General features: G+C 36.4%; 1 protein-coding gene across 1 annotated transcript; it reads right to left on the reverse strand.

Annotated features, from left to right (window-relative positions):
• Positions 1-4,494: 4,494 nt before the first annotated feature.
• LOC126187789 (60S ribosomal protein L4) lies at positions 4,495-19,277 on the reverse strand. The gene is made up of 8 exons (XM_049929065.1): positions 19,132-19,277; positions 18,348-18,525; positions 17,848-18,093; positions 17,483-17,607; positions 17,298-17,396; positions 16,776-17,047; positions 16,330-16,489; positions 4,495-4,763 (listed from the first exon to the last, which is right to left on the reverse strand). Exons 1-8 carry the CDS (start codon positions 19,132-19,134, stop codon positions 4,548-4,550), a joined length of 1,299 nt encoding a protein of 432 aa, XP_049785022.1. The 5' UTR covers positions 19,135-19,277; the 3' UTR covers positions 4,495-4,547.
• Positions 19,278-19,772: the final 495 nt, after the last annotated feature.

The following is a 19,772-nucleotide window of genomic DNA, read 5'->3' on the forward strand; positions in this document are numbered from 1 at the left end:
TCAGATTATAATATCTGAAGTTTTAAAAATAATTACAATTGGAAGGATTAGTGCGATTTCTACATCAAAAATTAAGAAAATTACTGCAATTAAGAAGAATCGAAGTGAGAAGGGTATTCGTGCTGAGCTTTTTGGGTCAAACCCACACTCAAACGGTGATCTTTTTTCTCGGTCATTAATTAATTTTTTTGATAGTGTTGTTGCAAGGATTATAACAATTATTGGAATAATAAATCTAATAAAAATTCTTGTAGATAAAATTACGATTGTTTTTCTTGATTAATATCAAGCTTTTTGATTGGAAGTCAAATGTACTATTTATACTAGAAAAACAGTTATCTACCTCATCAATAAATGGAGATGTATAAGAATAATCACACTACGTCTACAAAGTGTCAGTACCAAGCTGCTGCTTCAAATCCAAAATGGTGTCTTGGTGAGAATTGGTTTATTGAATGTCGAAGTAGACATGTTGATAAGAAGATTGTTCCAATAATTACATGTAGTCCATGGAATCCTGTTGCAACAAAGAATGTTGATCCATAAACTGCGTCTGAAATGGTGAATGGTGCTTCTCAATACTCATATGCTTGAAGTATAGTGAAGTATAGTCCTAGTAATACTGTGAAGAATAATCCTTGTAGTGCTTGAGTATGATTAGATTCTATTAAACTATGATGTGCTCATGTTACTGTTACTCCTGATGCTAAAAGAATAGCTGTATTAAGTAATGGAATTTGTATAGGATTAAAAGGTTGAATTCCTATTGGAGGTCATAATATTCCTAGTTCAGTAGTAGGTGCTAGTCTTCTTCTAAAGAATGCTCAGAAAAATGAAACGAAGAATAGTACCTCTGATGCAATAAATAAAATTATCCCTCATCGTAATCCAATTGATACAAATCCTGTATGTAGTCCTTGGTATGTTCCTTCTCGTACCACATCTCGTCATCATTGGATTATAGTTAATAAGGTAATTCCAAATCCAATTATAAATAAGTTAATGTTAAATAGGTGAAATCATTTTGCTAATCCTGATACTAGTACTATTGCTCCAATTGCTCCTGTTAATGGTCAAGGTCTGTAATCTACTAAGTGGAATGGGTGGTTTGAGTGAGTTGTTAACATAGGTTTAGTATACTTCTCTAGAATATAGAGTTCTTAAAATTGAGAAAACGTAAGCTTGAATTATTGCTACTGCTGATTCTAGAATTAATAGAAGTATTTGTCCAATAATTAATAGTGAAATTAAGTTTATTGCTATGGATGGTCCTGTATTTCCTAATAATGTTAATAGTAAGTGTCCTGCAATTATATTTGCTGCTAGTCGTACTGCTAATGTACCTGGTCGAATGACATTTCTAATTGTTTCAATTAATACTATAAATGATATTAATGCAGGCGGTGTTCCTTGAGGAACAAGGTGCGTAAATATATGGTTGGTATGATTAATTCATCCAAATAATATAAATCTTAATCATATAGGTAGAGCGATTGCAAATGTTAATGCTAAATGTCTTGTTCTAGTAAAAATATAGGGGAATAATCCTATGAAATTATTAAATAGTATTATAATAAAGATTGAAATGAAGATGAATGTTGTTCCATTAAATGAATTTGGTCCTAGTAATGTTTTAAATTCATTGTGTAAGGTTAAGTTTAGTTTATTTCAAATAATATTAATTCGTGATGGTGTAAGTCAAAACATTGATGGGATTAATAATAATCCAAAGAATGTTCTAGTTCAATTTAATGATAAATTGAAGATGTTAGTTGATGGGTCAAATGTTGAAAATAAATTTGTTATCATTTTCAATTAAAGTTTTTTATATCAATTGTTCTTTTTTCTGCTCTTTTAATAAGATTTGGTTTAAATGAAAAAAAGTTTATTTGATTAAATAAAATTAATGTAGCCGAAAATATAATGAATAGGGAGAATCATATGAGAGGGGATATTTGCCTCCAGAGAAATATTTTGTAAGTTTAGATTTCATTAAGAGAAATGTGAGGTTTCAACTTGCCTACAGATAGTAGGTCTAGCCAATATTCCAAATTATTTTTTCCGCCACACTTATGGTAAATGATGTTTGGCATGGAATGATAAGTCTTTGATTAAAAAGTACAAATTTTAGCTAACCTAGTTTTTAAGTCCTTCAACTGTTAACAAGTGTTAAAACATTCAAAATATAAAAATTTTCATAAATTCCCAATTTTTGGGAATCTTCATGAGCCAAAAAAAATTTCCTGGCAATATTTCCATTTTATAAGTTGCCTCCCACTCGGAATATACCCAGCCCACATCACTAAACATGAGAATTTTGGTTAAATATGATGTATAATGATCCACTCGCCTGTTAGGTACTTAAGTAGTCACCCGTGCAGTTTCGTTACGTTAGTTTCTCTCTTTATTATGTCTTCAGGCTAAGTATATTGTTTTGCCTTCTGGACAAAAATTCTACCACTTTTACAAAAAAAAAAATTTAAAACTTGACCTCTGTAGACCACACTCAGCTTTAACTATCCTATACAGCTCACTTCAAGAAATTCCCACAGTTTTATTTCCGAGAATGTTCCTCACACTGACCACCCTTTTAATCACGCTAAAAACATTCTCAGGTGAAGTATATTCTCCAAATTATTACTCGTGGAAACTCGAGAATGTTCTCCGTAGTTCTGGGAATTTAGTACATTCTCAGTTTCATTCATATGTCTCTCCTCTATACAAGGTCACACTGGTGTGCTCAAAATGTGTTTGGTGAAGCTGAGAGGTCAACAGATGAAACTTACTGGCAGATTAAAACTGTGTGCCAAACAGAGATTCGAACTCGGGACCTTTGCTTTTCGCGGTAAAGTGCTCTACCACTGAGCTACCCAAGCACACCTCACGACCCGTGCTCGCAGCTTAATTCCGCCAGTAAGCTGCGAGGACGGGTCGCGAGGTGTGCTTGGGTAGCTCACAGGTAGAGCACTTGCCCGCGAAAGGCAAAGGTCCCGAGTTAGAGTCTCGTCCGACACACAGTTTTAATCTGCCAGGAACTTTCATATCAGTGCACACTCCGCCACTACAGAGTGAAAATCTCTTTCAGGTCAACAGATATTCAAAAGGCAGTTTCCAAAATCTCATGCTGAGAGGAGACCGCTCTATCTTTCACATACTGCTTAATGCTAATTAACCATAAACGCCACAATGGGAGTGAAATTTGAATTCTGTGAACATTACAAAGGACAGACATTTTTCAAACGCAGACAAACAGCAAATTTTAAAATATTCGTAGTACTTACACGCCTAGGTGTGAACAAATATTGACAGCTAACTTTGCATTGGTCATCACTCCTATCATTACTTATATTTTTTTAATTACTTAATGTATTTTTCTTTATATGAATGGGGTATCCTGTCAGTGTGACGATCTAAATCATGTAAGAGGAGGAGAGGGAGTGTCAGTCTGCACTTTACAGGCAGTTGCCACACCAACAGCCTGCCACCTTAGGTAGCTGGCCAATGAGAATACACCACCTGAAATGACCTACATTTCCCAGTGTTTAATGTGTCACTAAGTTAACAAACATAGAAGATGCACTAATCAAATTCAGTATATGAACACTGTTTCTACCTCATCCTGCAGACGTGTGATGTAAATAGACTCCTAAATTGTAAGTGCTCCCTAAGCTACATTCTTACTTACCATAATACAATGTTCATACAGATTCACACTTTACTTCTGGAGCTCCTCAATGACATCTTACAAAATTTTAGGGTTGCAGAATTAAATTTCTGTCCATCTCTACACAGGAAGTTCTAGATGGTAGCTCAAAAAATTAATCCTTCACGGTATCCCTTAATCCAATTGCTATCAGAGGGTGTAGAATTTTGTTTCATTCCTTCTCATTGTTTTAATGTAGTATAATGCAAATAGCCAACACTCAATCACCATAAATTTTCAAGAAAGCAATTTAAATCAAACCTAACTTTTACAAGGGACTTTGATGGAAGATTTAAGTCAGCTCAGTTAAAATTCCAGTACCAAAGCAATATTATTCTGTTCCATCAGCAGCAGAAATAGAAAATAATTCAACAAGGTACAAGAGAATAATTCAACAATATACAAAGAAAATATTTTAACAGTTATTGGTTTTCCAGAAAAATCACTGGAAGCTATTATATCTATTTTAATGTAAGTACAAACTGCTTGTTTTCAAAATACTTTTCTTACAGGCAACTATTAATTTGAAGGACTTCAAGCCTGAAAATATAAACGTAACACTTGCCTGCGACCATATACAAGTAGAAGCTGAAAATCAAGAATACACTCCAACATCTGCATCAAAGACGAAAGTTTGTAAGAATTTTATGTTACCACAAAACGTAATTCCCGACACTATTGAATGTCTTTTAGCACCTGATGGTACCTTGACAATTACTGCAAAACTGAACCCTTAATTTTGAATTAATTGTTAATGCAATGTGGATCTACATAATGAAAAAGTTATACAATTGTGAATTTTTTCTTTATCTTTTATTTCTTCAGCAGAGAAAAGAAACTACAATTATTTCTTTGCTGGAGCGGCAGCTTTGGGTTTAACAGCCTTAGGTTTGGCAGCTACCTTGCCTACTGCCTTTTTTGCCACAGGTTTGGTATCTGCAGAACTTTTGGCCTTCTTTTCCTTCTTTGGGCGAGCCGCTTTTGCCTTTGCAATTTGTGCACGTCTCAACTCCAGCATTTTAGCACGCCTAGTTTCAGCAGGTGTTGGTGTCAATGTTATCTGTAACAAATGTTTGGCATGTCATAAATACTAAACTTTTGTTCATAAAAACCTATTAGTAAATTTTATTTAAAACAATGGTTTCACGCTATGCAGCATTCCCTTTAGTTATCTTTTCTTAATATAGTGGGTATCTGTGCAACATGATGTTTAATAACAAATCCGATAGTGTCATTAATATCGCAAATGATAGTTCATTAGAATTGTACCAGATCTTAGACATGCATTACTGTCCACAATGCAAATGAGAATTTTATTTCTCACTTGCCTCTTGTTATGTCACAAGCCTTTCTACACTATGCCATTCTGCCAGTTCATGCTCAAATGTAAGTATAAATATTTTAAGTACCTAATTTAACTTGTTACTGATACACAGATGAGAGGGCTGAAAACACACACACACACACACAAACACACACACACACACACACCAGTGGCTGATGGGGAGATGGGGTGTGGTGTTATACTTCAGTTGATAGAAACTGAATATACCTGGCCAGCATGAGAGCTATCCTTCACTGCCAACCTACCATAACACCTTAGTAGACATGAAGTTTAGCACGTTACTGGAAGCAGACAACATGCAGTCAATTACATGAAATAGGATGTCACTAAACTTTAATGTACTTCCAGTTTACCCAAATTTTGTCTGCTAAAAATGCCTCACAAAAGCATTACAAACTGATCAGACATTTGTATTTAGTCCATTCAGACCCAGATCCTATCAACCATGACTGCTAACAAACATGCGCTCTGCATTCCCTGCTAAGCACAGCTTTCTTGGTCTTCTGCTTGCCCAATACTGCTAACTGTGTTGAGAGATAGCTTTCTGGACACTGTAAAACTTATTGGATTTTGAGGACACTATTCAGTGAAAAAATTTATCATTGCACACCTTACAATCAGATTTCTTCACTCCAACAACAATTTCTTCTTGTTATTTATCATAGTAGTTGTGCTGTATCAAATTAATGCATTACACAAAATTTTGAAGAGTTTGCAGATGCAAAAATAAATTGTGATTTAAGCTCATACACTGCTATGCCAGAAACTCAGATAACATATCAAAATTTCATTTGAAACTGTGAGCAGAACAGTATCATTTCATTCGAATTATTGGTTTTTAAATCTGACAGACAGTTGCGCCCTGTACATTCGGATGCATAATCAAAACAACTATCGTCATATTTCATGACCAGTTCAAGATGTCAAAACTAGGTTTTAGCAAATTGAAGCACACAGAGGCACATATGCTGTATTATCAAAACACTAAACTTTTTTTTTACCAAGGTAAAGAACTATGCAGTAGCAAGGTCAGCAGAAGGGACCATAAATATATCAGAAGGGATCATGGGAAATCCTGAGGCCCACTTCAAAACATCCTCAGCACCTGGCAAGCAGTATGGCACCGCACTTTAGCTTGTCCACAGCAGTCTAAAAATTAACTCACTAAGGGGTAGGAAAAAAAAAAAAAAAAAAAAACACCACCACTTGATATCCAAAGCACACCAACAAAAAATACACTAAGTCAACAGCAGCATTTCTCCAGTTCAGCAATGTGAATAAAACCTATCTGATACTAATCGATAACATACGACAACGAATCTGATGCTATACCCAGAACCCATGTCATGCAGAAAGAGCAAGAACATGTTTATGCAATTACAATTAAGCTATGCAGTATACTTATACCTGTTTTTCTTAATATCTCTCAAAAATTTGAGATTTTTTGACAAGCAAGGAGACCTAGACTGGCCCAGTTCTATTTCCAAGGTCAGTGCCCCAACAGCAAGTACAATTCCCAACAACCTAAAAGAAAATCACCTTTGAAGAAGATATCCTAGAGTGTTTTAACAAAGCCACTGATAGCTGGCATTAAATCACTATCTTGAGATCACTGGCTTAGCTCTATTTTTCACGTCATGTAAGAAGGCAGCCCAATTTTCAGCCATTCTGCGCACCCCCCTCCACTAGCGGCCAATAATACTCATTCTCTTTCTGAGCGGCTAGCAGCGTTACAGCTAGAGAGCGAGAATCTAGCTGCTACATGCTGCACTGTTTCCACACTTCAAAACAACATAATTATTCATTCAACTATCAATTTTTTTGTTACTTTTTCTCGCAGCAGTATAGCTGTGAATGTGTATATCGTAAATGTTTGAAGTGTTATTTTAAAAAAGTCAAGTGACAGAAATAAACGTGAAGTGCTTCATAAGCAGGCAAGGCATATTATTTACTGCATATATAACTTTTTCAAACGTGAATTTGAAAGCAGGTCTCCTACTGTCAACATTGGGAAACAAGAACGGACTGCAGAACCATGTGGTGTCGGCAAGAGAACCATTAAGAGAATTGTAAATGAAAGAGTCAGAGCTGTAGGAACCATGGAAAGCATCGTATCACCTGGAAAGCATCGAAATCACAAGGGACCAGTAACACAAATGGATATTTTTAACAACAATGTTTTACCAAGTGCTCCATGTGAGTGATGAATGCCAGACATAACAAAAACATTTCAGTTATGCAGACTTCAGTGGTAAGCACTTCGTCAAGGTAAAGAATTTTAAAAGACGACAGTTCCAGATGTTAGGAAGAGAGTTTAGTTCAGAGAAGTGACATGTCTGCAGTATGAACTCTATCCTATATAAAGATTCACGATACAAGATGAAGAGGTAGTTGAACAGTGTATTACCTTGACGAAACATGGGTCAATTAGAATCATTCTGAGAAGATCTGCAGGAAAATGAGATATGGTACTCGCAGTTTTCAAGTTCTCAAGGGACGAATTCTTGGATAACCATTCTTCATGCTGACTCCTCTTCTGGTTTTATTTCTGAGAAACTTTTATTTATGTGCAAGAAAAACAGCAGTGATTACCATTCAGTTTCGTAACATGATGCACAATTCTTGTCATACCTTGCTTTGAAATATGTCACTGCCATTTATAATTCAACTTTTAAACAGAAAACATCAAGTACGAACACCAGAAAAGCGGATCTTCCCCCTGCTTAAAAATAAAATTAAGCACCGTATAAACCAGATTCATGCTGATCTCCTGCAGCTTGTTAATTTATACTGTACAAGTCATGTGACAGAACGTACAAACTTAAATTCCTTGCACGTGAATGGGATCACAGTTTTGGCATTTACCCACGCGTCATGTCATTGTTGCCCAATGGAATTAGTTTGGGCAAAGTGTTTTAAGGCTGTATGGCGAAGAAGCATTCAAGATTACACACAGTGAATCTCATGTGCTTGAGGCAATAGACAATGAGGCAACAGACAACATCCCACCCAGTTGTGTGGGCACAGTCTGTGTGTCCTGCCGAAAAGCTTCAGAAAGAATAATCTGACAGGGGAGTGATGATGGCTATAAACCTTTAACCTATCATTGTAAATTTAAAATCAGATAGTTTGGAAACCAACTCAAATAGAAGTGATGATGGTATTACAATGTAGACTTTGAAACAAAAGTAATAAATTTCTTAGTTTAATGACTTGTGGTTAAAAAAGTGTCAACATATCAGTTTCATACATAAAGCTGATACATCGTTCCTGTGAAACAACTAGCTCTTTATTCACATGAAGTGCTGAGCACTACTGACAAGGGATTTCAGATCAATTCCGTATTTCTGGATTTCCGGAAGGCTTTTGACACTATACCACACAAGCAGCTCATAGTGAAATTGTGTGCTTATGGAATATCATTCAGTTATATGACTGGATTTGTGATTTCCTGTCAGAGGTCACAATTCGTAGTAACAAAGTCATCGAGTAAAACTTAAGTGATTTCTGGCATTCCCCAAGGTAGCGTTACAGGCCCTTTGCTGTTCCTTACCTATATAAACAATTTGGGAGACAATCTGAGCATCTGTCTTCGGCTGACTAGTAAAGTCATCAGAAGATCAAAACAAACTGCAAAACAATTTAGAAAAGATATCTGAATGGTGCAAAAAGTGGCAGTTGATCCTAAATAATGAAAAGTGTGAGGTCATCCACACAAGTGCTAAAAGGAACTCAACTTCCACATGATAAATCAGTCTAATCTAAAAGCTGTAAATACAACCAAATACGTAGGAATTACACTTATGAACAATTTAAATTGGAACGAACACACAGATAATGCTGTGGGGAAGACTAAGCAAAGACTGCCTTCTACTGGCAGGACACTTGGAAAATGTAACATATCTACTAAGAAGACTGCCGACACTACACTTGTCAGTCCTCTTTGAGAATACTGCTGCGCGGTGTGGGATCCTTACCAGGTAGGACTGACGGAGTACATCGAAAAAGTTGAAAGAAAGGCAGCACGTTTTGTATTATCGCGAAATATGGGAGTGTGTGTGTGTGTGTGTGTGTCACAGAAATGATACAGGATTTGTGCTAGACATCATTAAAAGAAAGTAATTTTTCGTTGATACGGAATGTTCTCACGGAATTCCAGTCACGAACTTTCTCCTCCGAATGCGAAAATATTTTGACACTGACCTACATAGGAAGAAACGGTCATTACGATAAAATAAGGAAAATCTGAGTTTGCAATAATAGAGAATTGTGAAGGTGGTTCAATGAACCCTCTGCCAAGCACTTAAATGTGATTTGAAGAGTATCCATGTAGATGTAGAATGAGAACTTCCTAGCCTTTTCCATTAGGACTTTGTAACTTTAATTATGCAAACTATAATGTTCAACATATTACCAACCATGTTTTAAACCTCTCATTTTCAAGGCATGTGCTAGGTAAGGCCCTAAAATGATAGTAATTGTTAACTGTCGTGATATCGGTGGTTTTCTATGTTATTGGTCAGATTCCCTGGAGTTATTTGTAGATGATAGTTAATTGTTTGCTTGTTCAATGGATTATAAATGTAGTCTCATTGTTATGTAGAATGTGTTAGAACTACAAACACTTTTTGGACAGATGGATATTCCTGTTAAAATTGAGCAGGGAAGAATAAGATAGGCAGGACATGTACAGAGATTGCCAGAAATAGAGTGTCAAGAAAATTTTCATAGGAAAACCGGACGGGAGAAGGAGAAGAGGTACATCCATGAAATGGTGGCTGGATGATATGGAAGAAGATCTAAAGGTGACAGGAATAAGAAATTGGAGAAGGAAGGGGGTGGACAGAGAAGAATGGAGGTAGGCGATACAGGAGGCCAAGGTTCTTCAAGGACTGCAGAGCCAACCAAGAAGAATTGAGCAGAAGCAGTTTTCAAGCAAATTTAATGATTTCAGTTTGTGCTTGAAGTTTAATTTTATTGTGTGTTAAATTTTTACTTATTATGCAATTCAAATAGCAATAAATGGTGATTATTGCAAGCAGTTTCAATGTCGTGTTGTGAAAAATTGTACTTTACATCTTCACAAAACTGTGTCAGCTGTTCTCACCTCCCGACGTCACGCACAATAACTCTGTGGAGCAGTAGACGTGAATTAATATTTCTCTCATGACGATCGATCGGAATTGGTTTTAATATTTATTATTCCTTCATATATTTGAACATATAATACGATGCACCATACGTAAACTAGCCTGGCTTATCTGCAGCAATCCAGTTCGGCAACATTGGCTTTTATATGGCCGCTCATGTGCAGTGCTCATCCCCCCCCACGCTTCCTTTCCACTCTGCCTCTATGCACGGAAGTGCCGTCCTAGGTGACGCAGACTTAAGTAGATTTTTTTTAAACAATAAAATTCTGTAGTACCAAATGGAAATATTAGTTAAATATTTGATGATTTTGTGGGCAAACTCCTTTACTTTGCTTTTTGTTTCCAGAAATTTAATAGATTTTTACTTTCACATGACTCAATTGTCACAAATTTTCCATTTGTATAAAGAACTGTTTCATCATTTATTTTTATTTGATAATACAAAATTTTAGTAAAAGTACTACTAACAGGAATCCAAACAAGTAATTTCCAATATATGCTATGCATTCTGCTACCAATGAGTAATAAAATGATAATGTTTTCCACTTAACAGTGCTATTAACTCTTCAGATTCGAGGTTTTCAGAATTGCGTCTTACTGTTTTAAGACATAGACGTTCAGAGACTCAACATCAAATCTTAGCAAATCAAGTAAGGGCAGTCCATATAGTCCTCTATGAAAGTTCCTCAAATGTAGCTACCACCATATTCAGTTGAATACCCCAACATTATGCACCTGAATGACAAGGCTCTAATCAAGTTTCCAAAAATATCAAAGCAAAAAAATACTATCTTCGAAACCGGTAACAAAATGGTTATAGACAGAGGACTACATCAAGAGCCTCTGATACCCAACTGCTTTTGACATTTCAAAGAAGATACTATTATCAGAAAGTAAATAGTTACACGTCATTTTGCATTGGCAACACTATTTCACGTAACAACAGAACAAACAGAAGTTCTGTTTAACTTAGCAGTTACTTTTACTGAAAGTACAAACAGCATCCCCATGCAATTCCCATGTTAACACACAACCAAAAGCTCACATCACTTGCCACACAAGGACATGCTGAATGAGTTAAATTTTATTATTAACTAAAAATCCACATATTGTACAATTAAATCAGCAGAGTACTACCAAAGCCCACCCAACACTTAATCCTGACAATTCTGTTACAAACAGTAAATGCATTCGAATGAATTTCATCTCGTTTATAAATATGATGCCATAGAGAATCAGTTTCCCTCTATATAACAACACTGACTTCTAGCAAGATTTAAGTAACAAATTTGTCCAAATTTAGAGGAGCTATCCATCCTCGCACACAAAAGAAGTTATTCAAAGTGGGAGTAGTTTAGAGTTGTCAATGCAAAAGCCAAGCATTATTTGAGTGAAAAAACAAACTGTCAAATAACATCAACTTATTGTTAAACTAACCAATATTGTGTACACTCATTTTGTATGTCACAGCTAACCAAGTTGATATATTTGACTATACAGCTTACAATGCAAATCTGCTTTATTTCATGGTTCTCTTACCTGAAGCTGCAAACTATAAAGATGTTTCAAAATATTACCACATCGTAACTACATTCAACCCCATCAATTTTGGTTAATTAGTTTTAATAAATTGTAATGAAACTGGCAACAGCCTTGCCGCAGTGGATACACTGGTTCCCGTGAGATCACCAAAGTTAAGCGCTGTCGGGCGTGGTTGGCACTTGGATGGGAGACTAGATCAAACATGAAGTGTTACCTATAATGTAATTTTAATGTAAGCACTGCAGCTCAATAGTTCGTGTTGCCCACTTCTGATTGGTGAGAGACCTTTAAGCAGTCACAAAACGCAAGCTGAACAAGGTGCAACCTGGCTCATTCTTTAGTTTGTCGATTAGCCTTGTACAGTGCTGTTAACCTAAAGATATACAGTAAAAACTGGAGAAAACATCCTAGGGAAATGGATATTTGTGTTACCAGTATTTGGCAGAATAGGCAGCTAATTCGATTGAATTCAGATGCATTACATAAGGAAACACATTCAATACTTCTGGGAAAATATTTCTTCACAAATGCCACATCAAGGTTCGTTAACGGAGTAGCTTTTATTTTCACCGTTGCATATGAATTTATTGTATGCTGTTATTTCACAAGGAGGAGGGGAGGAGGTGGCAAAAGGAGAGAATCATACATTTGCAGAAAAATAGTTTCCCTAATCTGCCATTCCCCACCCCCCACCCCCCCTCCCCAGCCCCAACCACGAGGAAAAAGCTAACTTCCTTTTAATTTTGCATACTTCACTAACAGTCTATGGATTTACTTAACATACAATTCTGTCTATTCAGTTTGCAGCAACAGAATTCAAATCAATAGCACACAAGTTCTGTTCATGCTGCACTCTTCACCTAAGAAGTCAGGTGAGACAGAAAGCAACAGCATGAATTCATATTGCACTTGCCAGAGACACCTGAACAAATTAAAATGTTCAAGTTGGGGCTCTAAGTGCATAAAATTGGATGACTAAAACTCATAGCATTCTTGTATCAGTAAGCAATAATAAAAATTGTAAACAACATCCATTAATTAAGAGTTCTGCATGGAAATGTTCCATGTTTGTTGGAATATTACAAGGTAATTACAAAATTATGAAACAAGTAGTATAATTATGAGAATACAAAAGGTTTAATTTTACGTGGAACATTAACTAGTAATCAATAATATATGGTTCCTTCGTAATGTATCAAAGAAACCTACATGTCACTGTACTAGAGACATTTTAAATAGTTCATCCTTTCATCACATTGCAACAGCATGAATGTAACATTGTTCAGGGTTACCACAAGTTTCCCCACATGAAGTTGCCCAATATGTCTGATTTCCAGGCAAGTTTTAGCATTTTTCTCTGACAAATTTTGAGATCTCACAAATATGTAAGGACTTCTTTATTTCTCCCCAAGCGAGCAAGAATCTTGTGTACTGACATCACCATCTTTTGTAATTGACTGTTTTAGATGGAGAAAGCAAGCCAAATGGTGTATGCGTTTCATTAAACCACTAATTTTATTTCAATTAAACGAAACATTTGGTGACAAAAGTACGCATTTCCTTGGAGCTGCGAGACATTTTAAAAAACCTTCATTGTTTTCAGAAATAACCCAGAAGAAAGGCCTCTTACAAGAAATGTATAAGGCAAGGAAGAGTTGTGTAAACCAACACTATAGGTGACTGCCAAAAAAAATGTTGGTTCTACTACGTTCATCATCTTCAGTTATTATCCACTGCGGGTCAATCCAAATGAAGTGAGGTCCAATAAAAATTAAGTTGGTTGCCTAACCATTTTTAAATATTTTAATTTGTTTGTATGTGATTACCCTATAATTGAAAGGTTCAAAACAGGTTTTAAAAAAATTTTACCTTTCACCTTTACTGAACGGCGGCCACTTTCATTTGTAAGTGCGCGACAATGTTTCAGTTTAGAGATGTTAGCTAAATTATGAATATTTCTGCACTAAGTTACAACATTGCAATTGACATGATTGTTTTTAGAAAAGTGTCCTCTACAACTTAGTCTCTTATACAAAATAGCCTAAATTGAAAAACAACGAGTCAAAATGACCTCAAGTTTGGTATCCAAATTTTCAAAAATCCACTTTTAAGGCCCAAAAACATCAAACAAGGCGTGATTTATGAGAGTATTTTTTTTTTCCTATAGTTATATACCACACACTACTAGCCTCATATAGAGCAAGAAAACTTACAAATGTTTCCTTAATTTTTTTATGAATCTTTGAAATTTGAATATTTTCATTTCTTCCATTTTATTAAAGTTTGGGTTTAGTTACCTCAGGTGGGGCTGAAAATAAAAATATGATTTTTGTGCAGTTAGTGCACCTAAATGACTGCAACGTACTGTAAAAATTTCAACATTAATATCCGACTGAACAAATATATGAAATTTTGAAAATGAGGAAATAATTCACATTACTCTACAACTGACCTTATAAGCTGTTGCTTATTTAAATGGTTTATTGTTTCATTGTAATAAAATTTAATTGTGACATATTTAGTTAACACTATCACCGAATATTCATTTAGTTTAATTACCTTTAATAATGCAATATTAAACAACAGGAGCTTTCACTTTTGTTCTATGATAATAAAAATGCCCATTTACTTTTAGATTTACTGTCAGTAAAGAAGTACATTACAGCTGGGTGAGGCATTGTAGAAGTACATTATTACTTAAGTCCAGCAACCATCACTGGACCACTTTGTATGGATTGACCCGTGTTGTCATTTCAGCAGTACAAGATTTTTCTTTTGAGAAATATATGAGTACATAGTCTACAAACTGTCAGTGTCTGCCACAACTTTCTTCTTATCATCCATACTTCCTAATATAAAACTACTTCTAAAGTGCCAAAATGCACTACAATAAATAAAACGTCTATAAAACACCACACTGTACAATGCACTTGTGGTAACCGTGCCTGTTATTTTGGCCCGTCACAGAAATCCACTAGTGTGGCCAGCTATTCACATGGCACAGGCATCATGTTGATATAATGAGACCTCGAGAATCAATCCATGTGATTTGCCTTGCGCGAATACTCTGAGAATCAATACTAATGAGAATAGGTAGCAACTCACCATAAAGATGATCGCTCATGCTCAGACACACTGAGGACTACATTTACGGCCATAGCTTGTCAGAAAATGAACACATACACATTCACACAATCACTCAGATAACATTGGTACATGACAGCTGTCTCTGATCACTGTGTCTACAGCCTCTAAGAATATGAGCACAAACAAATCACTCTTCACACTTCTCTGCCTCTCGTCGGCAGATGCTACACTAGCGGCAAGAAGTGGTGGCAGTGCTGACTGCAAGCTGAGGGAAATGATAGGAAGGGGAGGGAGTAGGGAAGCAGCACACATACTAAGCCGTGTCCAACCAGCGGCCATGCACAACATATCAGTAAAAGAACCATTTCACCTATTGAGAGAAAAAAAAAAAAAAAAAAGAGGTTTTCCATTTTTTCAAATTTCCCTGACATTTTCCCAATTTTCCTGACACATTTGAAATTCCCCGATTTCCTGAACTTGTAGCAACCATTGTTGTTCTAACAACTATGCACGAGAAACATACAACTTCGTCACAGAGGGCTGTGTCAGGACTGCCAGTGCAGCCAATTTCACACTCACTGGGTAATGGTAGCACATTATTAATTGAAATCATCCAACATAATTTTCCAATACTGATGAAAGGAACAAAGAAAGCACAAGGAAACGTTTTTCAGAGCAAAATAGCAGTTTGACGTTTTTGGAGGACTATGAAGAACATTATCACTGATTTGTTAAGTGTTATGAAGACACCACTGTAACAATTTTACATTTATTTGTAATTCATGTAACCTACCATGTTTTGAACTGCATAGCAATAACACACAAGAATCAGAAGTGATGTGGATGATATTAAAGACAGACATCCTAACAGCAAATTATGAAATATTTCTATAATTTAATTACAGAACACCTACAGTAGTGACTAAGGGTTGGAAAGGAGTAAGTGGACAGCAGGAATGTCAGAAAACACAAAAATGCACTAAACAAAGGCCACTCCCTTGACATGCAAACTGTCCATTGATAGTGTGACAACAAAGGGACACTTAGCCAATAGAACACCTGAGAGAAAGGGAAAACTTGCACAACTAAGACGTTAATGAAGCAATGGCAACCTGCAAACTCACCAATGAAGGGTGTACATAAACTATGTGTACCACCTTCACATGATGTGGCAATGTAACATATGCAGACAATGCAATGATAATGTAAAAGGTAAGTGCCAAAGGTGGCTAGAATGTATTGCATAACCTAGATAAACACACAGTATAGCACTGGAATTACATAGAAAATGTTTTTTTTCCTTTTTTTTTCAAAACTATACAGCACATATGTCCCATGAGAGTGAAGCATACTATGAACAGAATGGAAAGCCGGTACTCATGTTGCACTCCTTCAGAGCACTTTATTAAACCAAGTTCATTCAATTGTGGACACTTAGATGCATGGGTCTACGAATTTTATGGCAAAGCACTTACTGAATGATTACAGTTAGCTGCACTTACCCCCCTTTTCTTTGCAAGAAGTTGGTCCCTATCTTCTTTACGCTTTAGTGCAGTAAGAATTGCCTTCCTCTTCAACACAGCGGCATAAGGATTCAACTTCAACATAGCACGAGTATTTCTAAGCGGATTCAGTTTCCTCACACGACGGACCACTTTCTTCCTGCAAGTAAGTTAGTACATCAGCAAAAACAACATAATTAACCAGTAAATATTTATCATAATGAAGATCAGATGTCAACAATAATCACTGCGAGTTCATAACCCAGTGCTCAAGGGTTTATCATCATTTTATCTTCTCTTGCTAACTAAATTAGTAAGACTAAATCTAATTATTGGAAAGAATTGTTAGTGTTTATTACAAATAATATGAGCAGAACACATGACAACTGCCAGTTTTGAGAATATGGCAAAAATTTATGGTATTCTCAGAACCAATAACCACTTACTGTGGCGGCCTCAGAACTTTCTTGATTTCATCAGCTTTCAGAAGACGTGACAAATCAGTATTAGCCATTTTTGGCATGGGCAAGTTGTACCCCTTTTTCAGAGATGCAGCCTTACGCCATGAGCCATATAATTCATCCAGTTGATTAAATGCAGACTGAGTCCAAATAACAAACCGTCCTACGTGTCCACCAGGTGCAAGCTTCAGTAAGTTCAATTTTGTAACATCAATAAGATCAACACCAGGAATGTTGCGGAAGGCTTTTGTAAGGCCCTACAAGAAACAGAAAATTAATACGAAAAACTTCCTTTGTGTGAGAAGTACGTGTCAACAAGATGAACATACTTAACAAGCACATCTTATTAGAATGACAATAAGAACAATAATAATAATAATAATAATAATAATAATCAGATGTCAACAATAATCACTGAGACTTCATAACCCAGTGCTCAAGGGTTTCATCATTTCATCAAAACAATTAAACTCTAAAACCATGCAAGAGTTACACATGTTAGCAAACCTGATCTTTTCCGTAGATTATCAATGGGCCTCGTCTCTGAATACGGCGGCGGTTCCTCATTTTCCCTTTCCCTGCTCTAAATCTGCGGGATTTGTACACCTGTTTGAGAGGGGGAAAAAGTACCAATTAATTTACATTGTAGTTATTCTAGTACTCTAGAGGAAAAATATCAAGTGAAATAGTACCTTCTGAATGTCAGTCCACGCTTTGATACGACGCAGAAAAATGACAGCCTGCTTTGTTTTGTTGTATTCCTGAATTTTATCTTCAACCACCAACGGGATTTCAGGAACTTCCTGTATCATGTGACCTAACAATAAATGCACAATTTAACACTAGGATTATACGGAAATCAAACATAATTCACAAAAACAACAAAACAGACGTTTTTTTAACTGTAGAGCACCTATGCCCCGATCACAGTATGCTTACTATGAAGGGAACGCCAAGTTGCTCATTTATATTGCACTTTTTCGGAACACTTGACTAAATTGAGTTTACTCAAGTGTGGACATTCAAGTGCACATGAAATTTCTTGCAAAACACCTACCCTTAGACATGACTAAAGCAGGAACACCAGTAGCTGCAATGGCAGACACTACCGCGTATCTCTTTTGATTGACGTTTATCTTGCGATGCCAGCGGCGCCATGGTTTAGTGGGAGCAAACATCCTCCCACCACGGCACATGTTACCAAAAGCTCCTTGTCCTGAACGGTGAGTACCACCACCACGGACACGGGGAATACGAGCAACAGCACGACCAGTTCCCCATGATTCTGCACTTGTCTGATGGCCTGCAATAAAGCCCCAAATTAAGAAACATGCAAAAATAAACAATCTTCTTAGAACTGTTATACTAAATCAGATAAGTAAATTTTATCATTGATAATCAAAAACACGGACCTTGAATTTATCATCACACTGGTCATAATAACTACGTATGATGGAATAAGTAGCCACTTGCCAGCCATTCCAAACAGTAAATAGAAATGTAAATGTTAGCCTCTTACAAGCTCATAACCTTAGAAATACAAGAAGTAGAACATACCTGCATCCTTGTTAACACAGTATGGTTGTCTGTGATTCTTGCTCATGCTATCATGGATAAAATTCACGACATCTGGTCTTATAGGTGCCTTGAACACCGATGGTAAGGCAACTGTTGTACCAGTGGGTTCATTTTTATCGCTGTGTATATTGATCAGAGGGCGAGCTGTCGAGAGAGACTGGAAAGGAAAATCACACAAAGATCAATGAACTTGCAGCATTTCAAACTGTTTCCGTTTAAATACATATAATTTACGATCACCTTAAAATCAATATGAAAACGTTTAACCATGGGCACGTAACTTACACAAATAAAACTACATACATTGCCAACCTCTGTAAGAAAAACGCAATTTCCAACAGAAGGCGGTTAGACCTAAACCCGAGGAAATAATTATAATTTTCTACACTATCATCGGTGTTGCATTTGCGCATGGGGGGGGGGGGGGGGGGGGGGGATAAGCAAACGTAATACGGATAACTGTTAGGCACATCATGTCACACATTAAACCAAAAGTTCCAAGTGTTACACATGTCAAGATATGACTCTAAATATCAAAATTCCGTAACTCTTGCACACGTTTTCCTCACCACAGCAAATAATTTAAAACAAATAAAACGGCATACGAAGAATCAGGCACCTCTACCCACGCGTGCACACAATTTTAGCCGAACACGTGTTACAAAACCAAAACATTCTATTGCCACGGCAAGATTATCTAAAATAATTGTGAAATAATTAATAACTTAACACTTGCTACACTTATTTTTTAATCTCCTATTACCATTTTAATTCCTTCTTCTGACCATCCACCGAATACTTTCACCACTACTTCAGATCCGCCATAAAAAGGACGAACGAACACGTTGGTGGAAGTCCGGAGAGCACTGCTGCCAACGCTTGCTGTCAGAGACGGAAATTGACCAGCGATAATTTACTGCAAGAAAATTCCCAATTGTTCTCTCATTTTACTTGTTCAGTAAAGAACGATTACTTTAATAAACTTTTCAGGTATTGAACCATATAGCGAGACACGTGGAAATGCTCCATTTTAGCCAGAAAGTTACACATGAAATATTTCCTTCGGAAACTCGATCCCAAGGAGATTATTCAACATCTTCACACGACGAAATAGAACGTGACAGAGCAGAACAAGACAACTGACTGAAATGCGTAAGCTGCAACCGGTATTCGGCATTTGTCATTTTGGATTCGACAATTGTTTATCCTAAGGTTCATGTGACGTCCCTCACTTGCTGTATGGTTCAATACTTTATGCTGACAGCGAATTTACGGAAGATTTGTTAAAGATTCGATTACGGCTAAATAACTGTGACAAGCAAGAATGTATATGTCATCACAGCTCGTGAAATTTTGCTCTGGTTCCTGCCTAAAAAACAATCGAAAATAGTGACATATTCGGAG

Source organism: Schistocerca cancellata, chromosome 1 (assembly GCF_023864275.1).
Source record: "Schistocerca cancellata isolate TAMUIC-IGC-003103 chromosome 1, iqSchCanc2.1, whole genome shotgun sequence".
Classification (NCBI taxonomy): Eukaryota; Metazoa; Arthropoda; class Insecta; order Orthoptera; family Acrididae; genus Schistocerca; species Schistocerca cancellata.